The following is a 21798-nucleotide window of genomic DNA, read 5'->3' as shown; positions in this document are numbered from 1 at the left end:
TTGCATCGTAGCACCTTCCTTAGTGTCACAGTGTAAAGAACTTTCAGGAATTGCTTAGCTGGGCAATACCGCAGCACATTGAACCTGCCGATGTGTAGCAAAGAATGTCTATTTGCATTTTCTCATTTCTATTTCAGAACACGAATCCGTGCAGGAGACAAAAGTAAAACACTGAAAAGTTGAGCTGGTCTTTTGTTTTGAATTAATGCCATGTTAAAAAGACACATTGGTGACATTTTTAGAAAAAAGTCATTTTAGGAGAAAAGGCAAATATAGTTGTAGTTACCTTAATAAAGTGATCAGAAGTTTACATATACTCCTCACAGGCATGGATATCATGGTAATATGGGGCTCAGACAGCATATTTAATATTCTTGAAAATAAAAGCTCTGTGCACAAATTTACATTTATTTTGGATTTTCTCTAAATCTGCTACCCTTTCACACTGCATGCTTTGGTAACCATCAACAAGCTATTTGACCAGTCATTTTGGTAGAATTGGTAGAGTTCATTTAAATGGATTCATTTCCTGGTATGAACCGAGCTTTTAAGCATAGTACAAACATTTTCAATAGGGTTGATGTTGGGGAATTGGGAAAGCCATTCCAGAATTTTGTCCTTGGTTGGTCAGTTTATCAAAGACATAACAATATGCTGCTAATGTTAGATAAACCTTGTTCCCAAACACCAGCTCTGACAAGTTATTCTCACTCTGAAATTTTGATTGTTATCAAGGAAATCATTTTTATTTAGGCAAAATTGAGAGATAAGAAGATAAAATCTATACACCCTGGAAATAAAGTCAAATTACAATAACATTGATGACTGTGAGGAGTATATGTAAAGTTTTGACCACAGCTGTATATACTGAAGTTACTGACTTCTAACTAGCTGATGAGAAATGAAGAATTGACATCCCAAGTGCCAATGGTATACATTTTATTAACATGAACACTGAAGCAATATCAGGGTATATCTTTAATACAGATCATAAAGTTGCAGTCCAAAGAAAACCTTGCTTCACTATATTCAGTCATTTTAAGTTTTACAAACATACTTAAGCATTACGTGTTTTTTTTATGTATTGATAAAATTAAGCTTAATGAAGCTTTTAAAAACCAAACAAAATTTTGGAGATGAAAAAAGTGTCTTTTCTTTTACTTTTCTTTTTTAAGATGCTTGGTTTTCACATTCACCTTATAAAACAGAGTTTGAAAACATTTATCATGAAAAGTTTCATAGTTTAAAAATACACTTAATACAAGCATAGACTGTTTATAAAATATGGATGTATCCAACCCACTAGTTTATTGACTTCCGCCTCTGCATTTTTGACATCACCCTATTTTACCATCTGTTTTACTCTAAATCTGACCATTATATACAAAATAAACACTATCTTGTATTAAGCAAGACATAGTGGTTAAAACCATAAACCCATTAGTAAAGTGTTTACTTGAATAACAGGGTAATGTTATAATAAAGATTAAACAATCAAACTTCTTCTGGCAACCAGAGTAGTCGCCCCCTGCTGGTCAGGTGAATGAATTTAAGTTTAAGGCACTTCCACATTGGCTTCACTTCTCAGTTCCTGGACCTACATCCACGTTTTATAGACAGTGCATAAATATAACAAAACAATTATATTTACAGTTCTCTAATATTTTAATCAAACTCTTCAATATACATACTTAACTTCAATATACATAATTAAAAACTAAAAACAGGTATTTCAAAACTGTGTTAACTGAAAAACAGCATATGGTAAATAACGTGTAGATTTCCTTATTTATTGTAAAGATTATCATGAGAAATATTACTTTTCATTTTAGGTCTTGGTCAGATAAATGTGACCTACAGACAACTGAAGCAATACTGTGTTGCTGAGAATAACTACATCACAGTAACTGGTTGGTTCTTTAAATGAAATATTGGGGTTCCCCATTAATAGAGTTTTATACTTGAAATCGAGTTTTACCAGTTTTAACAGTTCCATTTCGCAGTACAACAATATTCATTAAATTTGCAGTAACGTTATAAACAAAGGCCTTCATTGTGCTGCAATTTATGAAGAGCATGTGGATTTACATTCATGATGGTTTATTGTACATATGGGCTTTGTATACAGGTTTATTGTGACCTGTATCATTCACTTGCTTGCCATAACTTTTACTGAAACAATATCTATGTCAAAAATACTTATTCATCTTCTTTATTTACTTCAACTCAAGTTGAAGGATGGTTAGACACTGTAGTCCAGAGATTTGCTGCATCCATCCATCCATCCATCCATCAAATTGTTAACTTCCAATATTAACTACATTAAGTCCTGGCAGACAGATTTATTTAGCTTGGACAATCAGGTTTAGACAGGTGCTTCACCCACGCTGTCTGTGTGTGTGAATTCATTCTGCCCTGATCGCCTTTCATCCTCCTGGGCAGTTGTCATCCTCCGCCAACGCTGGACATGTAAAAAAAAAAAAAAACTATTACATCACAATATGATTAAATGATTATGATTTGAACCCGGGTGAGAGTATTGGCTGAAATTGTACTCACATTCACACATGAATAATGTAAAAAGTTAACAAAATATGCTCTTTAGCCCGAAGTTAAATATCTCACAGGAATCAGCAGCAGAGACGTAAAGCTGCTTTGTAAATATTTACTGTCACAAGCAGTGCACGTCTTCAAAAATATACTTTCCTGCCTAAAACCAGAATAATAATGTCGGCCTTGAGCAAAAACCATCAATTCTGTTCTTCCTGAATAACTACAGTCTTTATAAGAGATGAACTTCAGCCTTCCAGGACTTTTTCCATTTTTAATCTTATGTGTTACCTGTATATTCTCTTTTCAACACTTTATTGCATAATTTTCTTTTAGCCTGAGATGATTAAAATCAGAATCTGAGAGAGTTGTGTAAGATGTTTGTACCTGTTTGATGCTGCCTTTGGTGCTGCAGAACATGTAGATAACATAGCCTGGGATGAGTACCATGGAGGACATTGCCATGAGCCAGCCAATCGCTTGGCCCCACAGGGGGTACACATACTTCCCCAAGGTGAGAGGAGTCATCTCAATGGCACTAAAGGTAAACACTCCCTACAAAATAAAATTATAATATTCATATATCAATATACTCCAGTGCAGTAATTATTCATAACCTGAGGGTCTAGATAAGCCAGGAAACTTGTGCTTAGCAGTTTTGTACAAACGTCTTGAGCCAAGACTTTGCTAGGAAAATGGGAGATGGTTGCAGGAGTTTATTCAACACGTGCAAACATACATAGATATACAGCAAATAAGGTAAAAAATAAAAATAAAAAATAGTCTAACGATGTAAAGGTAAGTATTTGGTGACTTTCTTTAAGTAGTGTTCAGGATTAGTTCTCAAGGACATTCAAAGCTCTTCTTTGGATGTTGGACGCCTTTTGTTTCGCTCCCTGTCAGGTGTAACTTTATTTTTTAATGAGTCAGTGTTAAATGTCTTAACAAGCAACAACAAAACTTGAATTCCTCTGAAAATGATCAGGTACAAGGACTGAACTGAAGAAGAGTGAAAATTAAAGCCACAATCCAAAACAGATGTTCAGAAAACATGGCTGCGCAACGGAAGCAAATATATGTAAGAAAAAACCCCCCAACAAAAGCACTTTTTTATATACAAGTTTACATTTTGAGATTAAACTTGAAATACTTTCAAAAGTGGCACTAAGGTCTAGCTCCTTAGATGTGAAATCTATAGAAACAAGCATTGATTTTTGCACATACTGTAGATTGATTGGGTTTTGCATCATTAGACATAGCCGTGCTTTGAGCAAAATACTAGCATGCTAACCCACACAAAAATACCTGCTGAAATACCTCTGTTCACCAAGTACAATGTGTACTTTATTGACTTGCATGAGTTGGCATGCTAACAGTCCAGTCGAGGTTAATTGTCATTAGCTTTTCTTTTAGACCACATGCGACAACAGACAAACTATCCAACAGTGTTCCTGGTTAAAATAACATTCTGCTTATTCTTAGACAATCAGATTATCAAAGCATTGTCTAGTTTGCAATTTCTTCCAAATTTCCCTCAGTGTTCTTTTTCAATACAGGACTAACTTTGCAAGATTTCCCAAAGGACCTGACCGTCCATGAGGTCAAATACAAATTAGAATACAAATTAGATCAATTCTCTACCTAAGGCCAGTGCTTTAGCTTGATGGATCCCTAGATTTCCTGGCAGAAGAACAAAGCCTGACTGAAAATTACAAATTTAAAGAATTAAGCACCTCTAGGTGAAGGTCATAGAGGTCAAATCCATAATCAGTTTTCTCCTACCAAGCAAATTAGAGGTGTGAAGATCATCCAGCAAAGCTTCCACCAGCCACATGGCCGATAGCCGATCATGTCCTCGATGTTCTTATAAAATCTTTCAGCTCCTGTGGCATAAAGAGAGGAGGGCAAAGGGAGTGTTGGTGTTAATGAGGAGAGAGCGACTGCCAGAACAAAGCCATAATGGTGGGGGTGGGAAAGGGAAGCCAAGATGGCAGAGATTTATAGATGTAATTTCCTGTTGAACAGCTAAGTAGGAAATTTAAATGCTGGAGTCATTGTTACATTTCGTCCAGAATGACTCAAATTATTACCAATGTGGTTACATTTAATTTCAAGTTGTAATATTTGCTTTAATTCTTCTTTTTTTTAATGAAAAGAAAATGGATTTCCTACCATAAAACCAGGATATGGAAATGGTTTCAAAGAAGACGAGGAAGAGCAGACACATCCCACTGGCGGAGTAGTAATCAAACAGCTTGAACACATAGAGACCACCCTAGGAGATTTCAACACACATACAGGAACACGCATAACTACTTTAGAGACCAAATATTACCATCCCTCTCTTCATTGAATAAAATATGCATGATGAGAGTACACCGCAGGTTGTTGTGAGATCGTTTTGTCATTATGCATAATGCAAGAGCTCTTTTCCCTTGTGTCGGAAAAATGCGCAAGAGTTCACACGAGCTGGGTTTCAAGACCGTCCTCTTATAATATTAAACAGGTTTACACGCATTCTTTGGATGGTTAAGACCCTCTTTACTTTGTTCATTTTATAGTGACCTAATGCAGAGTTCATGCAGCACCTGCGTGATGTTAGAGAAGCCGACGATGAAGGAGATGAAGCAGACAATGAGGATGAAGACCTTCTTCCTCTTTCGCAAAACCATGGGATATTCATCCATCAGAGCTGTGATGAAGCCCTCTACTGTGCAGAACTAAAACACGATGACGTGAAGAATGTGGTTTGTTATTAAAAGAGAGCACCAGTATCTTAGTTTAGTTCATCTATAAACTTATAGCAATCACCAATTAATCAGTTGTAATATCTCTATTACAACATCTGGATTGATGGTACCTGACTGTCCAGGCCCAACATCATGAGCATGGAGAAGAACAGGATGGCCCATAGCGAGGACATGGGAAGCTGTGTGACTGCCTGAGGATACGCTAAAAATGCCAGCCCTGGACCTAAAAATTGCAAACGAGACAAATTATTAAAATTATAAATGCTTTAACTTATAACATTATATGAATTACTATATTAGATACACATCATTAATACCTATTTTGACCTCTTTTTGCCTTTAGAATTACTTTAATCCTTCCTGGCATAGATTCAATAAGGTTCTGGAAACATCCTCACAGATTTTGGTCCTTACTGACTTGATTGCATCAGACAGTTGGTGCAGATTTGTTGATTGCACCAACTTGGACCAATCAACTGGATTGAGATCTGGTAACTACAGAGGTCATTTGAGATGGTGATTCAAACTTCATAACATGGCACATAATCCTGTTGCAAGCAGCCATCAGAAGATGGCTGAGGTCATAAATAGATGGAAATGGTCAGAAACAGTACTCAGGAAGGCTGTGCCGTTTAAACATGCTCAGCTGGACTAAGGTGTTACTAAGAGACCTAATGTGTGCCAAGAAAATATTACAAATAGCATTTATCTGGAACTGTTGATGCAAAGCACGATGAATCTGTGCTTTCATGTTGTTTATGCTAAATTCTGACCCTACCATCTGATTAGTGAGAATAATTATTTTAAACCTGCACATAGTAGCAATTCGTGCTTAATTTAGTAAAACCACATCAATTATTTTTCTCTCTTTGACCACCGATGGCCTGTGTCTGTATGCAATATTATATTATTATTTTTAAAATGTTTTTTAGTTTCAAACTTCATAATGCTTCTAATATGTACATTAAAAATATTTAATCCAGAAGTAATCAAATCTGAATAATGAACAATTTCTTATAAGTTATAAAATATGACTTTCACCTGATGCTGCCAGTTCGTGCACGGGTTTCTTCGTGATGTAGGACATAAAGCCTACGATGGAGAAGATGACAAATCCAGCAAACATGCTGGTGCAAGAGTTGATGCAGCATACTATGACTGCATCCCTGAGAAAACATCAGTCAGAGAAGAAAAGAGCATCATTGTCTGTGCATCGTCTACAAAAGAGGATTCTACAACACTTTGGATTTCCTGCTCCTACTTGTAGACATCGTTGTTGTAAGAGTTGTAGCTTCCCAATGCGATGAGCGATCCCAGGCCCAGTCCGTATGAAAAGAAGATTTGAGTTGCTGCATCCAGCCACACCTGTGAGACAACATAGTGTAATTACTGGTGTTTGTTTGTTAAGACGCGTGGGTAATTAGATGAGGATTTGTGCAAACTATGAACCTCAGATCTGACGAGCTTATTGAAGTCTGGAGTAATGTAGAAGAGAATCCCATCTATGGCTCCAGGGAGTGTGACCCCCCTGAAGAACAGGATGAACAGCATGAAGTAGGGATAGGTGGCTGAGAAATACACTACCTGAAAGACAGAATGATTTATTTTTAATTATTTAAATGAAAGAGAATTAAAAATGTTGAAAAGTCCAAAACATTTTATAGGACTGAGTATGCTGTTTGCATATTTTTAAACACATTTCTGTTAAGATATTGAGATGGATTTGCTTTTCAAATTATCAAAATTGCAAACATGCTATTTGCTCTAAATAATTACATCAAAAGAGATGCAAAACAGTGTACAGAAAAGGGAACTACTGAAATATTTCCATCATTTCTCTTTGCCAAAAGATCTGTAGGATGTGTCCCATAGTTCTTGTGCATGATGATTATCCTTAATTGGTAATGTCCATCAAGGCCAGGGCCTTTGGGAAATTCATTTTTCTCACTGCTCTCAGATGCCGCACATTAAAATCCAATTATCCCTGGCGGTGAATGTGTAAATGTGTTTCTGCTCATATACTTTACTTGCGGTAATTTGAAATCCCAGGTAGTAGGCAAAGTGAAGATTTTTCTATCACCTCTAAATTGTCCAGCAGTAGTCAAATCTTGCATTTTGAAGCTATTTCTATTTCAATTTGAATAAAATGGTAAAAGAGAGATTGGATGTGCACAGAAAAATGACAGCGGATGCAAACATCTGAAACTGGAAGAAAATACTGTCTCTCAGTTCTTAGGTTTAAGATATCAGGACATCCTAAACAATGATTTGGTTCTTAGCAGGTTCTATATTAAATGCAATTTAATATATCATTATTTATTTAACAAAAACTAAACCAAAATGCAGAAGCAGTGTGTGAAAAACAGTGCACCCAGTGATTCAGTAGCTCATAGAGATGTCTTTAGCAGAAATAACATGAAGTGATGGTTTTCTGTATGACTTTTCAGTCTCTCAGATCATTGTGAAGGAATTTTCTCCCAGCTCTCTTAAAGTCTCTTCAATCAGGTTGAAGTCTGGACTTTGACTTGGGCACTGAATTACCTTGATTTCTTTACATCAAACATCCTGTTGTAAATATGCTGCTGTGCTCGGGATCAACTACTCCGTTTTCGACTAACCTTTAGCTATCATATGGTTTTGCATTTGATGCTAGAGTATTTTGCTATACAAATGAGTTCACGGTCAACTCAAAATGTAGGTGCAACCTTCCACTACTGTCCTCGACAGCTGGTATGAGGTGTTTGTGCTGATATGCTTGTTTGGTTTTTGCCAAGCATGGCACTGGGTATTGTGGCCAAACATCTCCACACTGGTCTCATCTGTTCCAGAAATCCTGTAGTTTGTTTAGATGTAACTAAGCCGTACTGCCATAACTCTTTCAGTCATTTATTCTAATTGTACTGTTATGAATTTTAACATTTAAAATGTTAACTAAGGCTAAAATGTAGCTCTTGGTTTTTTATGCAGTTTGTCTGCAATTGCACCATCTGACCTTGGGTTGAATTTGCTCCTGGGAAGACTGGCAACTGTCTTGAATGTTTTGCACTCATGAAAAAGCTTGCACAAACTTGCTGATGATTAATCAGTTGAATGTGATTAGCAGCACCTGGCTTCTACTTACCCTCTTAATTCCTATGGAGAGAGTGAGTGAGGGTGCACTTTTTCACACACAGCTTCTGCATCATTATATAATATAAAATAAAAATGGCATAAATAATGACACTTTGTAATATATGCAGCATTGTTGTTCCTTTTAAGTTTTATTAAAATAATTTTATGATGTGCCACGGACCAGGTTAGCTTTTATATTCAGATACATAAAACTTTAGTAATGAAAGAGGGTGCACTCAAACAGAGAGATGATTTAAGAGAAGAGTCAGGAAATCATGAAAGATTTAAATACATTTAAACAAAAACTGAAAATTAAACATAATTTTCAGCTGATCGGTGCTTCAGTCAGATAAGAAAAAAATGAAGATTTTTTTGTTATTAGAATGCCACTGTTTGCATCTGACTCTCAAATATGCTGAACGCACCAACTTTATAGCCTGCTGCAGCTAGTAGTCCTAAAAAAATACAAATGTTCAGCTTTTAATATCTCTGAATTCATGTTTCCTTTTATTAGGTTTCACCCACTTACTCGGGCAACAACCACAACATGAGGTTTACATCATGAAAAGCTCAACGTCTGGTCATGTTTTCATGATTAAAGCTTTAATATTAAGGGAGTGGGAGGCAGAAAGAGGTGCTGATAAAAATACTGGCCAGTGTAAACCGAGTGGTCTGAGACTGATGAAAACACAAAGCCTAAACAACACAAAAGAAGAGAATTAACAGAAACGGGGGCAGAGAGACTCACCTTTCCCGTCCATTCAACTCCTTTCCAGATTGAGAAGTAGACAAGAACCCACGCCAGCCCAAGAGTGCCCACTAAGGGCCAGCGTAGCTCTCCTGGTTCCTCCAGGCCATTAGACAGCTGGTGCATGTTACGCCTTCAGAAACACACACAGGCATTCTTTGAATCCAGACGGAGATAAGCACCAAGAGCTTCCAGATATACCTCTCTATACATTCTCGTGCAGAATATCTCATATTAACTTACTCCCAAAACTCGGTGACAGCGCTGGTCAAGTTGGTGGTGTCTGTCAGACTGTAGTTGGAAAAACATTTTTCCGTGTTCCAGGGGTTATCACAGCTTTGCCAAGGCAGCTCCTGCATACACAGCATACAGTATGCATGAACAAAAACAGGTTCTAGGAGGAAAAATCATCAAAACTGCAAACTCACTGTTGCAAAATATATTACCTGTATCCCAATACAAAAAACCTTCAGAGTTAACACAAAACTTTGTAAATTAAAAAAAAAAAACATGTCTCCTTGAGACACAGACAGCACCACAAAGACTTTCCCAAACAAAAGAAACAACGACAGAGACAGAAAGGCAAACCACCCAACAGTGAAAATGACATTTAATGAACTCAGTCTGTTTTTGACCTTCAGCTAAAAACACTGAACAACAATGACAACCCTTTTTTTCCTGCTTCGTAGTTTTCCCAGTACAAGAAACTTATGCCTGCAAAGTCTTTACATTTCTGCCATCGGGCTTCTTAAAGGCAGCCAGTCATGCAGAGAAATACCAAAGCAGAATGATAATGCAGAGAAAGAAAACCACTGCACACTGAGAAAGATGGTAAACAAATCCTAAATAACCTTACTTATGGACGAGGTGGCAAAAGTATGTCTGGAAAATGGGATAAAAGAAAACTGAGTCCAACATACTATAAGATTAGTATAAATTAGCAGGTTTCGTATTGGACCTACATCAACTTTTAAATTTTTATTTTATTTTTTATCTTTTCTTATTTTAATAAGTTTTACAGCTTTTTCTGCTGATGAAGACCAACAACCCTAATTCCAAAAGAGTTGGGGGACTGTGTAAAATGTAACTAAAACAGAAATAAAATCTCGTAAATCATATTTTGTTTTTATTTTGCTCATCGTTATGGGAGTTTATGTTGTACTGTAACCTGCATATATCCTTTAGCACTGACAGTGCCTTTGTAGCAAGCTCCCTATTCCTAATTGGCTTTGGCAAAATCAGCCCAGTCCAAAAGCCTGGCAAGATGCGTGCTTAGGAACTGAGTGCTAATAACAAGCCAGATGGTCCCTCTACTCGTTAGTGCGGAGGATGTTGCGTCTATGACATAATGATGCCGGTTTTTAATGCTGTGCTTCCTGAAGGCACAAAGCTAACATGTACTCATGCTGATTTTTGATCTTATCTCTTGCACACAGAGATTTCTCCAGATTCTGTGAATCTTTTGATGATATTATGGACTAAAGACAATGAGATATTCAAAGTCTTGACTGTTTTATATTGAGGAATTTTGTTCTAAAATTGTTCCAAAATTTGTAGACTGTGCTCACTTGATACCAAATAGACAAAGTCAATGACAAAGATAGTTCTTGAAGACTAATGAAGTTGCTACATAAATGCTGGATTCAAATACAAGCACAGGTTGACTCAACTTAGCATGTATGACAGTGTTTACAACTTCTTTTCTGTGTTGCAGGTTTGCTACTGATTATGTAACATACCGAACCAAAAGAGTTGAATAAGTAGTAGAGCGCCCAAGCAATGATGATAATGTAGTAGATGTTGAGCCAGAAGGACAAAACAACTGCAGCCAGACCAACTCCTGAAGCGAGAACAAGTGTCAGTGTTGCACAATACAATGTTTTACAGGTCAGCTAACATGCAAGCTTGTATGTAATGAAAAGAAAGGAAGAGGGGAAAGATACACAAGTTACTAACTAATTTTAAAAATGATGTTGCGTGACAGAGAAAAACTAACATGGTCATCATCATCTTTATTATTGGCAGAGTTGTCATTGTGCTGTTTCTAATGCTCAGTTGCTTTTGGCTTTGCATCACGCTCACTGGCATTGTTGCTGTCTCTGCTGCCTGAGGATCTGCAATGAAGTGCTTCACTCGAGTTATTTTAGTGTCGGGGCAATGGTGTTATTGCTATCCCCAAACAGGAGAGCATTTAGCAAGATGTCAAAAATAATTGTGGATAACAACAACAACAACAACAACAACAACAACAACAACAATAATAATAATAATAATAATAATAATAATAATAATAATAATAATGATAGTAATAATAATAATAATAATATGGAAAGGAGCAGGAAAGAATAAGACACTGGAAGTTCCTGTACAGGTAATTAAGGTCTCACAGAATGGGAACAAGTTCAGTCACTAAAATAACGCCGATTTCTGATGTATATAGCTTTCACGATGCTCATAATCCTTACTCGGAATATACATGGGTGAATTCTAAATGTACACAATGAAATGTAAATCCATATTTTTCTTTATACATTACCCTTCATCATAGGGATTAGTCTCCACACCCCAAGTCCTCCAACTGAAGTGAACTGTCCCAGAGCTGTTTCCAGGAAGAAAAGCGGTATCCCAGCAAAGACCAGTGTCATAAAGTATGGGATCAGGAAGGCCCCTGATACAAACACATCAAACAGACAAACAAAATATATTTGGTAAGATCTTGTATACAGGAATTAGAAAAACTCTGAAGTTCTAATAAATTGCATAGCTCTTACCTCCACCATTTTTGCCACACAAATAGGGAAACCTCCACACATTTCCTAAACCGATGGCATATCCAACACATGAGAGGAGGAAATCAAACTTGCCCTTCCAGCTTCCCCTGTCAGGAGGCTCTTCCACATTCTTCTTATTATCTGCAGGGGGCGCCACACGATCCAGCTCCTCAAAGGGAACTGCTTGTTTGACCTCTGAAGGGGAGTTCAAGTCCACTGTACTTTGCCCAGTCTTCCCCATTATGGGACCACTGTGGACCAATGGGGTCAGAAAGCCACCTTTCTGTAGTGTCTCTGCGGTTGAGTGCCTCACACTGCGTTTGGATCTCAGTTGGATGGATTCAGGATAATGCGCTGACACTGGACGCATGTAAAGTTTGAAAATGAAAGTAGAGAAGAAGAAGTTTGTTGCTGTTGTTATTATTTAATACAAATATTTGTGGCTTTGTGGTGCATATATTTTAGTGGAGGGAAATACCACTCAATTCACAATTTATTGCCACTGAAACAGTTTTATAGTCTTTTAGAGCCCTTTTATGAACTTGGGAAACTGCCTCTGAAAACTAAAGCTAATGGCTGTCACATAAATTACTGAGAAACATCTGTAGTTCCAGAAAATATGAATTCGAAAAAAGGACAAAAACCAAACCCGGCATTCTTAGAAGGATCGAGGCTCACAGAGGCCTTCTGTAGACGGACAGCAGACTTGCTTTGCTTTAACTTTAACCCATAGATCCCTAGGAGTAGTAGTAGTAGGAACATTTAATTGCTAAAACTAATTTTTCTCTTCAGGAATGCAAATAAATAACTGTAATTTCACATCCTAAACCAAAAAAAAGTGCTTTACTTTCTTCTGCCTTTTTATAAAATAGCACATTTGAGAATTCACAGATAACAACAATAATTATATTTTAGCATTAAAACTAACATTTTGTGATTTTGCACATACCAGTGGGTTAGTCATTGCAGAAACACAAATAAATATATAGTTTACCAATAATGTAAATTTATGGCAGCTTAAGGATAAATCTTACCCTGGGTGGTGGTCTAATACATTTGCAATAAATAAATAACTGAAGCACCCAATAATATATAATAGATTAAATATTAAAATGTATATTAAAATAACTTGCACAAGCATAATTTTTAAAGAGTTTGATCTAGGTGCTATACTTGGGTATACCAACTCAAGCCACAAAAAAGCACCCAGATGACTGAACTACATGTTCTTATCACTACCAACAAACCTGCTGCACCTTTCTTTCTAGTCCACCACAGTCAAGTTCACGTTGGGTCACCGAAATACCAAAATGATGACAATTTCATGAAATTCCTACTGTTATCTACACCTGCCGGTGCTGGTCACACATTGTCTGCCCAAAGAATATTACCTCCTTTTTTTGATAGAGTGGTAATAATTTTTCATTTACTGGCTGTGGAATGATCTCTTCATGCCTGAATAGCATTTTATGGTAAGGTTAATCTAAGCACTGGGTGTAAGTTGTTTCATGCTTGCAAATATTGATTGGCCCAGAAAATGTCCAAATTGTTTTATGCCAATTGCTGGAGGTTATTAACATTACAGCACTGTTTAATGGTATATTTCCTGGAAAAACAAGACATTCTCTGCTCAACTCTGATTTGTTTCTTCCAGGTCATTTTACTGTAGTTCCTCAGTGATGTGACACTGGTTATTGGAGTTAATGTTTTCTGTCTTTTTCATAGTACTTTAACTAACATAATGGAAAGCCATAGTTCATAGGTGCCTCATTTATATTCTAGCCTTTGATGATGTTGAGGAAACCTTTCGTAAACATGTACTAAATATCATAAAAGTACACGTAGTGACATGTTCAGATTAAAAAACAAGCAGTTGGGTCTTTTAAAAATTAAAACAAGCAAAATGTTATATAATCAATATGGATACAAAAAATATTCATGCTGTGAAATGTACCATGTTCCACACTATGTAATTTAATCAGATTTCAGTGGGCAGAACACCATGAAATGATCAGATATTCACTTTCAACTAGTTGTCTAGGTGAGAACAAGTGTTTTTTCAGAGGCAAAGGAATAATATAAAAATATCAGACATTCCCTTTGAGGATGTTATCCATTTAATCTCAAAGATTTTTTGTTCTTTTTTTTTTTTTTGACAGTACAGGCCTTTTAGATGCCAGCTTCTTTGGTGTGCATTAGCACAAAGGTTTAGCATTTCCCAGCAGCTACAAAATCAGCCATTAAAAAAGTGCAGTTTAGCTTGTTTATCTTGCCATTTTCATGACTCAGTGACAAACGGTGAAAAACAAAGTATGAAAGAGAGGGAATGAATCCCGTCCTACCTACGAGATTTCCACGTCCTTTGTCAGGTCATCAGCTTCAGTGTGCCACACTTGCGGTCTTAAAGTTCTGAAACTTCAGTTCAACATCCAAAAGGATCAAGTTGAAAAGCTTCAAACCAATCCTCCATGCCCTGTGTCTGAAAATCCAAATTGTTCTTTCCTGTGTGCTGTCTGTTGGAGGACTTGCAGCTGGTATCGAGTGGTTGATAATAAAGTTCGACCTGTGTGTCTACTTTGATTACTGTTCACTTCTGACTAGTGAGGCCCCGTGGCCATGGGGGATACAGTATGTCAATTGCCTAGCTCTGGTGGGGAACTCTAGCAGCAGCAGCAGCAGCAGCAGAGTGTGTGTTTGTGCATTATGCATATGTGTTTGTTATGATGGCCAAGGTCAGCTCTTGCCAGCGCCGTTACCATGGTATTTCCCAACAGAGAAGTGCCTGATCAGTGAAAGAGCTCATGGAGTTTTGGAAAATGAATCCAGCAATGGCTGCTGGCAGAGACCCTGGAAAAGTATGATCACAAATGTGGTCATGCCAGTATCAGACTCTGACCACACTGATGCAGAAAGTGACCTAATATCCATCTGCAATGTCCTCGCTTGAAGGGGTTACAGGACACAGGGGGTGTATAAAATCAGTTTCATTTCTGCAGCCAGTTTGAAAAATGACCATTGTTACTTTATAGGATAACCAAAAGGGACGTGTGTATGAAAATACACAACATCACATGCTTGCTGCTTCAGTAAAACATGGCAGTAAAACAATTTTTGAGTGTATCTTTAAGTAAAGCAGCAACCCAAGGCACGTTCACAAATTCACATTCTGCTATTAAAGCTCATCCTCACAATGAATCTTAAATAAACCGCTTACAAGCACAAGTAGAGAGTCATAAAATTGGTAATGATATATATTAAGGTCAGCTGCTCATTCCAGCAAGAGCGTGTCACATTGTGAGTCTTCTTTAAATACATATAAATGAGACTCTTTTCATGCTTTTTAGGATCTACTACCTATACTGCCTTGTTCTTATTGGAAAAGGAAGTCCACAAAAGTGCACAAAAAGGCTACAATAATGATCGAGTGATGTTATCCACACTGTATTTTTAATTACTCAAGTGACAGTAAAACATTGTTGCCGTTATTAATAATGGAATTAGATAAGAGACGTGAATTTCTTGTTTCTCCTGGCAGGTAACCTCCTGGCTTTAATATCTGGTCCAGATATTCTATCACCAGCCAATTACAGTGACTAATGAACATTCCCACAATGCCCAATGGTTTGCTGGTGGATCAGGATCGCTGATAGACTCAGGGTTTCAAAAGTGAGAGATTAGATCATATTAAGCCTTAATTACACCCATAGTGAGTTGTTCCCATCAAGAACAGATTCAGCGTAATCTCCGCTGTGGTTTATTGCCCATGTGGACCCACATGATCATAACTGGGTGGATTGGAGTTGTCAAAGCTGGTTTTCATCAATCTGTTTACAACGTCCCCATGATCAGTGCAGCCTGATTATAATTCCAGGGCATTTATTGCCAAAGATAATTGAGAGCGATTGTGTAGACAACAGAGGCTGAATATCAAAATAAGTGAATACATTTTTAAAAGGGCTTGTTGTTAGGATTATTTTACAATTTGATTAATTTTAGACTCACTTTTTCATAATAAAATAAATGTCAGCATTCTTTTTAAATGACACAATGAGGAAAAGGGCAGAGAAGGTTGCAAAACACAGAGGAAACACTTCATAATCATAAAGGGAGAAGTTAACGTTTTGCAGAGATTATCACGCTGCCTAAAAGTACAGTTTATCACCATGAAAGTGCCGCAGTGGTCCTTGTCAGCTTTCTGAAACACAAGTACAAATGCAGTTCAGTGCAGTAGTCTTATAGCTGCTGTTGAGCATCTTCAAATATTTATGCGTTTTATTTACATTATGGGAAATCTATAATCTTTTAACAGCAGCCATATCGAGTAGGGTACTTTAGACATTTGCTGACTCTGCATGTTTAGATAAACTTCAATGGTAAAGTCATTTGTATGTATGAGCACTGCTCCTGTCACCACTTAATGAGTGCCCGTAGCGACAAACTGTTTCTCAAAAAGCTGATAAATGGCTCATATACAATTCAAAAATAAATCATGTGTGCTGTTTCAAAAAAAGTTAAACTCTGTAAATTGGAAACTTTCTTTAGAGAGCATTCTGTTGCAGTAAATCCTGTGGGGTCAATAGATAAGGGATGTTTGATTTATTCTGTTTAAGTGGTTGTCTCTGTGATGACTCAGCATTATTTCATTGCAGGAAAGTAAAGCAAAGTAATGACTCACACATAACAAACCTGAGAAATCAGGCCTTTGGAAACAAAGTTCCCAGCTTTGGTTCATAGTGAAATATCAGAATTAGTTCACTTTGAAATGAAACTCTAATGGACGCATGGATTGGTGCCAGTGGTGCCATCATGTATCCTTTGAAGTTCAGGAAAAGAAGGCTGCATTTGAAGGAGTCTTTGAAATGGAACATCACCTTCATCACCCCCACTATGATGCGGTCAATCTCGAAGGCTACGGGTTAAAATCATTTTTGTGTAAAAAGTACATTCATGACCATACTCCAGTAAAACTAAGTTTATTTATATTTATTTCAATTACTTTAGGGGTTTTGTGCTAACTAGCATACGTTGGCATGTCAGCATGCGGGACTAGTTAACAGTGAAGCTAAGCACATTCCCGTTTGCTTCAGCTGTACCTTGAGCTGTGTGCTAATTAGCACATGCTACATTATTTATGTGATTACTGTCCAGTTTAAGGAGGGACACTCAAATGTTGTGCATAGTGTTACTCACTGGTTTGTGCAATATCATTAAAAATATGCTTTTCAGCATCACTCTGAGATTGTTCTCTTCCCTTTTCTCTCACCCCCAACCAGTCACAGCAGATAGTTGCCCCTCCCTGCCTGATTCTGCCTGAGGTTTCTTCTTGTTAAAGGAGTTTATTTATTTATTTATTTTTTAAAGAAGAAAGTTTTTTCTTCACTGTCACTAACTTCTTGCTCATAGGGCACCATTTGATATTTGGGTTTTCTTTGTAATATTGCAGGGTCTTTATCTTATAATATAAAGCACCTTGAGGTGACTGCTGTTGTGAATTGGAGCAATATAATTAAAACTGAATTGAATTGAATATATTACTTATTATTATATATGTATTATATATTACAATTTACTGTTAGTAAATGGCAGTGGTATATGTATTCCATTTGTATTACATTACATCATTGCTTGGTGTCAAATAACAACACATTATACATTACTCACATCCACATATTAGCACATATTCTATCCTAATAAAAGGCATGTTAACAAAAACCAACGGCAAAGTTAGTGAAGTAAAATAAGCCCCAATAAAAGTGTTCAAAATAGTAATAAGACAATCTATATACAGTTTATCCTTTCATATTTTTTGTATGCAGCACGAGGCAATTTCAACCACTGCAACTCAAGTGCTGAACCATTATATCATCAAAGTAGTAGATTTGCATGTTTCAGTTCAGCTCAGTTATATGAAAAACATTTCTCAATAACAGTTTAAGGGGAAAAAATGCTGTCTTTGAGGCCTCCTTGCAATCTGCCTTTAATTCTCAGCACGTGCCGTGGTCTGTGAATCGATGCGGGGGTTATTATAAAGCAAGGAACACCCAGAGGCGATTGGCATGCATAGATGGGAGGCTAATATTACTAACATTTTCATCCAGAATTGCAGCAAGACGATGCATGGCGCATAAATTTCCACGGGTTAAGGACAAACGCTGGGCGAGGTGCACATCAGAGAGAGCATGATTGTGTTAATGAGAAGGAAAGGGTGAAAAGATGAAAGTTCGTTCTGCGACGAAAGAGGAGAAAAGGTATAGATACGAGTTGGGAGGCAGAGTGAAAAGATAGTGAGATAAAAATGGAAAAGCTGATATATTGCAGCCGTGCCTGGTAGATAAGAGGAGAGTGAGATGAAAAGATACAAAGAAAAGAGAAAATGACTGTAAGACACAGAGGAAGAGCCTTCCATTCCTGGAGTCAGGAAGAAAAACTGTGTGAAAGAGAACTTCAGATAAGAGAAGTGAAGGAGGCCAATGACACGTCTGCATTTACAGTTTTCTTGATGCCAGAATGCAGTACAGTTTCACAGTCCTCACTAAAAAGTGTGTTGTCCCCCATGGAGATATATCACAGCCTCATTTTAATTTTATTCCTCCATTACAGCGTAGTCATTTTTATCTTTGTAAGTGTCTCAAATGCTTTTGACCTTGCATTACTGATCATCATGTACCATATAAGCCCTAAAGAAGTAAAGAGCCTTAAAAACCTCAGCTCATTCTGTTAGAAATCTACCACCGTGATGCATGATGTGTGGCCTTTATCTTGAGAATGATAGCCAGAGATTATTTTCATTCTTTCTTTCTGTCTTTTTTTTCTGAACAAAGCTAGCAATCAACAGCATCATTAAACATCAGTGAAGATACACTGGCAGAGAGTGACAGCTATAAATGTGACACATAATGATGCATGTGCAACTGAAAAAGTCATTCATCTCGAAAATGTCATGTGTATTTAGAAGGAAGCGTTTTAGATCCATCTACTGATTTTCTCGTGGCTACCTCCACCCGGGGTCTATTCCGGGTAGGACATGCCTCATTCAGGAGGGGCCTAGGAGACATCTATTCAGGTGGCCGAACCAATGTTGAGGAGTAGTGGCTGTACTCTGAGCCCCTCTCAAACGGCGGAGCTCCTCACCCTATTGTAAGACTGAGCCCAGCTAGCTTTCAGAGGAAGCTTATTACCACTGGTTGTATCCGCAATCTCATTCTTTTCGGTCACTACTCAGCGCTCATGCCCATAGATGAGAGTAGGTGAAGATAGGTAAGAGTGATTCAGAAAAACCCTATGAAGAAGGTTTTTTTTGAAGATGCTCAAGACATTTCATCAGCAGATGCAGGAACAGATCCTCCTGGAAATGAAAGGATCTATTCAGCCAGCACACACTGTTTGCCACCCTCCGCTTGGGCAGGAGGCTGCAATGCATCAAGAGCATACCCACCAGACGGAGGACTGTAAGACTGTTAAACTGTAGTGATCCTCTGTAACCTCTGTTGCCCCCAGCCACAAATAACATTTACACTATCCACTGCATACAACTCTGATGCTTGGAAACGGCCTTTCCTTTCTTATTTGATTTTTGTATTTACATTAGTCATTTTCTTTTTCATACTACACTATAACTATTGTTGTTTTTGTATATATATATTTCTCTTGATGTGTGTTGTGGTTGTTGTCCTTAACCAGTAATTTTGTTTCTCTTCATGTGAATAAATCTGGTGGAATAACAATAAAACGCATGAATCCTAGAAGTTGCATGAGGGGTGGCCGTACCTCAGTCGGCCCCAAAGATCGGCATGAGCCGGTCGTTCCAGGGACCCACTATGCAGAGGAGGAGTGGTCGTTTGAGGCCCTTGCAGGAGCAGCCAATCCCCAGTTGCTAAATTCTGTAGAGTTAGAAACAAAACTTTTTTTTTAACAGTCAGTTTTGTGTTTTAAACTTTGTCAATTTCAGCTAAGCAAGCAACATGCCTTATAAAAAGACTTTAAGGCTATCACCAAAACCAAAGTAGCGCAAAGCTATTCAATTCAATCAATTATGAAATCAATCTATTCTATTTTGTTTCATCAGGCTAATTATATGCAATTAAAACACACGGATGTTATATTAATAATTAACCTACAACGATTCTTTCCCATGCTAGTAATGTTATTAGTAATGTTGCAGATGTTGTTGCAATGAAGTTCAGTAAAGAAGATCTGTTAATTCACATTTACCTTTATTCCTGCTGCGCTTTTCTTTCACTCATTAGCTCTTTCACAGTGTCACACTCCCCTCATTACTAATTTCATCCTCACTACTCTGATCCAAAGATGATCTTCCCAGAGCTAAACTTTCTCCGATCCCTGTTTTTTAAAACTCATTACTATTCTGTCATTCTTACTTTCAGACCATCATTCGTGAAACCTTTCTCCTCCTTTCCATCTTCACCTTATCCTGGATGTTCAGAGAGTCTCGTCCAAAGTCTCCATCATCAGTCAGCTTGGAGTGTAGATACTCCAGGGTCCTGTCCTATTTCCTTTCTTCAGCTATGTAGCAGTCTGATGGCCAAAATACTTTTATTACTCCAACTCTGCTTTCAAATGATGTCTCCTTGCCGAAGTACTTTCCTTGGCTATAAAGAGATAAAAACTCAAAATGAATTCTGTAGTTCACAGTGAATCCTGAGGGTTATTGACCTTTTGGAGATGCTCTTAGCCATATATGACGCGAACTACTCGTTAATCTGTGATTATTTCATAAAATGGATTTACAATCTCTGTCTTAAGATGCTTCTTGGAAAGGGGCCCAGGACCGGACAGAGGCCAATGGTTCTTTTAAAGGGGTCTGAAACTAACACTTACATGGAGGCTATCTTGACAGGATGAACCACTTAAGACAGAGCTGCTTTTAAAATCCTGTACACAGTGCTGCGCAAAAGTCTTAAGCCATCCTTTATTCCTTTAGATTTTGCTAGGAAAATGGGAAATAGGTGCAGGAATTTTCTCAGGAAATCTTACAGGTGCATTCCACTTGAAAATCATTTTTTTTAAACTTGGTTCCCTTTCATTTTATGAAATTTGGAAACGAGTTTTCGTTTTAGTTGTCAACATTTATCAATCAGCAAGAAAGAAAAGTCCAATGGGAAATGTTTTTGGAGCTTGATTCATACACTGAATTAACGTCCTTCTAGTTCTGTCCTGTATATAATGTTATGGAAATAGGGAACTATGTTTCTGAGGCAGAGATTCGCTTTGGTTAAAGGGTGTTTTAAAGTGTGACATGTTTCCATATCATCTGTTAAAGACCTCCCAGCCTTTTACCTTGTTGATTTTGTATTTGTTTTGACATGTGTGTGCGAGCGTGTGTGTGTGTGTGTTTGAAGGGCGAGGGGTGGGGGTGTAGGGGGTATGATCTGGTCATTTCTTGGCACCCATGGCATGGGATTTAGGTTTTCCATTACAGTGGCTCTGGCTCAGTGTCACAGTGGGGTAGTGGCTTATTATGTAAAGCCCTGTGGGTGGATGATCTAATTATAAATGCAGGAAGTCCTGCACACTTGCAAACCTATAGTTCTATATTCGGCCTCAGGGATCCTCTGCTTCTAATATAAGCACAGATCTGTCAATATACAGTGCATTGATAAAAATATGGAACAATCATCTACAAGATTAGAACCACCGAGAGGCAACAATAAGAGCAAGGCACATATTAGAGAACAAGTTGCAATGTTCTTGGAAGAAATGCAAAGAAAAGCCTTGGTCAGAATACAGTCCATGTGTGAGTGGTCTGGGTGATGAGGGTTGCTCAGACCATGGCTGAAACTGCTGAGGTGAGTGGGCAGGGGTGGGGTGTGAGGAGGTAGTATTTACTGACAGTCTAAATGTCAAACAG

At 37.6% G+C, this 21798-nt stretch overlaps 1 protein-coding gene across 1 annotated transcript; it reads right to left on the bottom strand.

Annotated features, from left to right (window-relative positions):
* Window positions 1-1915: 1915 nt before the first annotated feature.
* On the bottom strand, window positions 1916-12171 carry slc6a1l (solute carrier family 6 member 1, like). Its single transcript, XM_085386315.1, has 14 exons — window positions 11931-12171; window positions 11696-11827; window positions 10899-10999; window positions 9403-9512; window positions 9160-9292; window positions 6750-6884; window positions 6562-6665; window positions 6342-6466; window positions 5411-5523; window positions 5139-5270; window positions 4723-4825; window positions 4333-4433; window positions 2938-3105; window positions 1916-2461 (listed from the first exon to the last, which is right to left on the bottom strand). Exons 1-14 carry the CDS (start codon window positions 12169-12171, stop codon window positions 2366-2368), a joined length of 1794 nt encoding a protein of 597 aa, XP_085242441.1. The 3' UTR covers window positions 1916-2365.
* Window positions 12172-21798: the final 9627 nt, after the last annotated feature.

Source organism: Rhamphochromis longiceps, linkage group LG17, assembly GCF_057381845.1.
Source record: "Rhamphochromis longiceps isolate RC_006_pf linkage group LG17, R_longiceps_female_GT1.1, whole genome shotgun sequence".
NCBI lineage: Eukaryota > Metazoa > Chordata > Actinopteri > Cichliformes > Cichlidae > Rhamphochromis > Rhamphochromis longiceps.
The sequence above is the reverse complement of the archived record's forward strand: the minus strand, read 5'-3'. Positions and strand labels throughout refer to the sequence as shown.

Excerpts from the sequence above, each read along its gene's own strand:
- slc6a1l (XM_085386315.1), bottom strand. The coding sequence starts at position 12,171 with ATGGGGAAGACTGGGCAAAGTACAGTGGACTTGAACTCCCCTTCAGAG. Across the intron at positions 6,467-6,561 it reads TACAACAACGATGTCTACAA|GGATGCAGTCATAGTATGCT; the intron begins GTAGGAGCAGGA and ends ATGTTTTCTCAG. Across the intron at positions 4,434-4,722 it reads TTCCATATCCTGGTTTTATG|GAGCTGAAAGATTTTATAAG; the intron begins GTAGGAAATCCA and ends TTTATGCCACAG.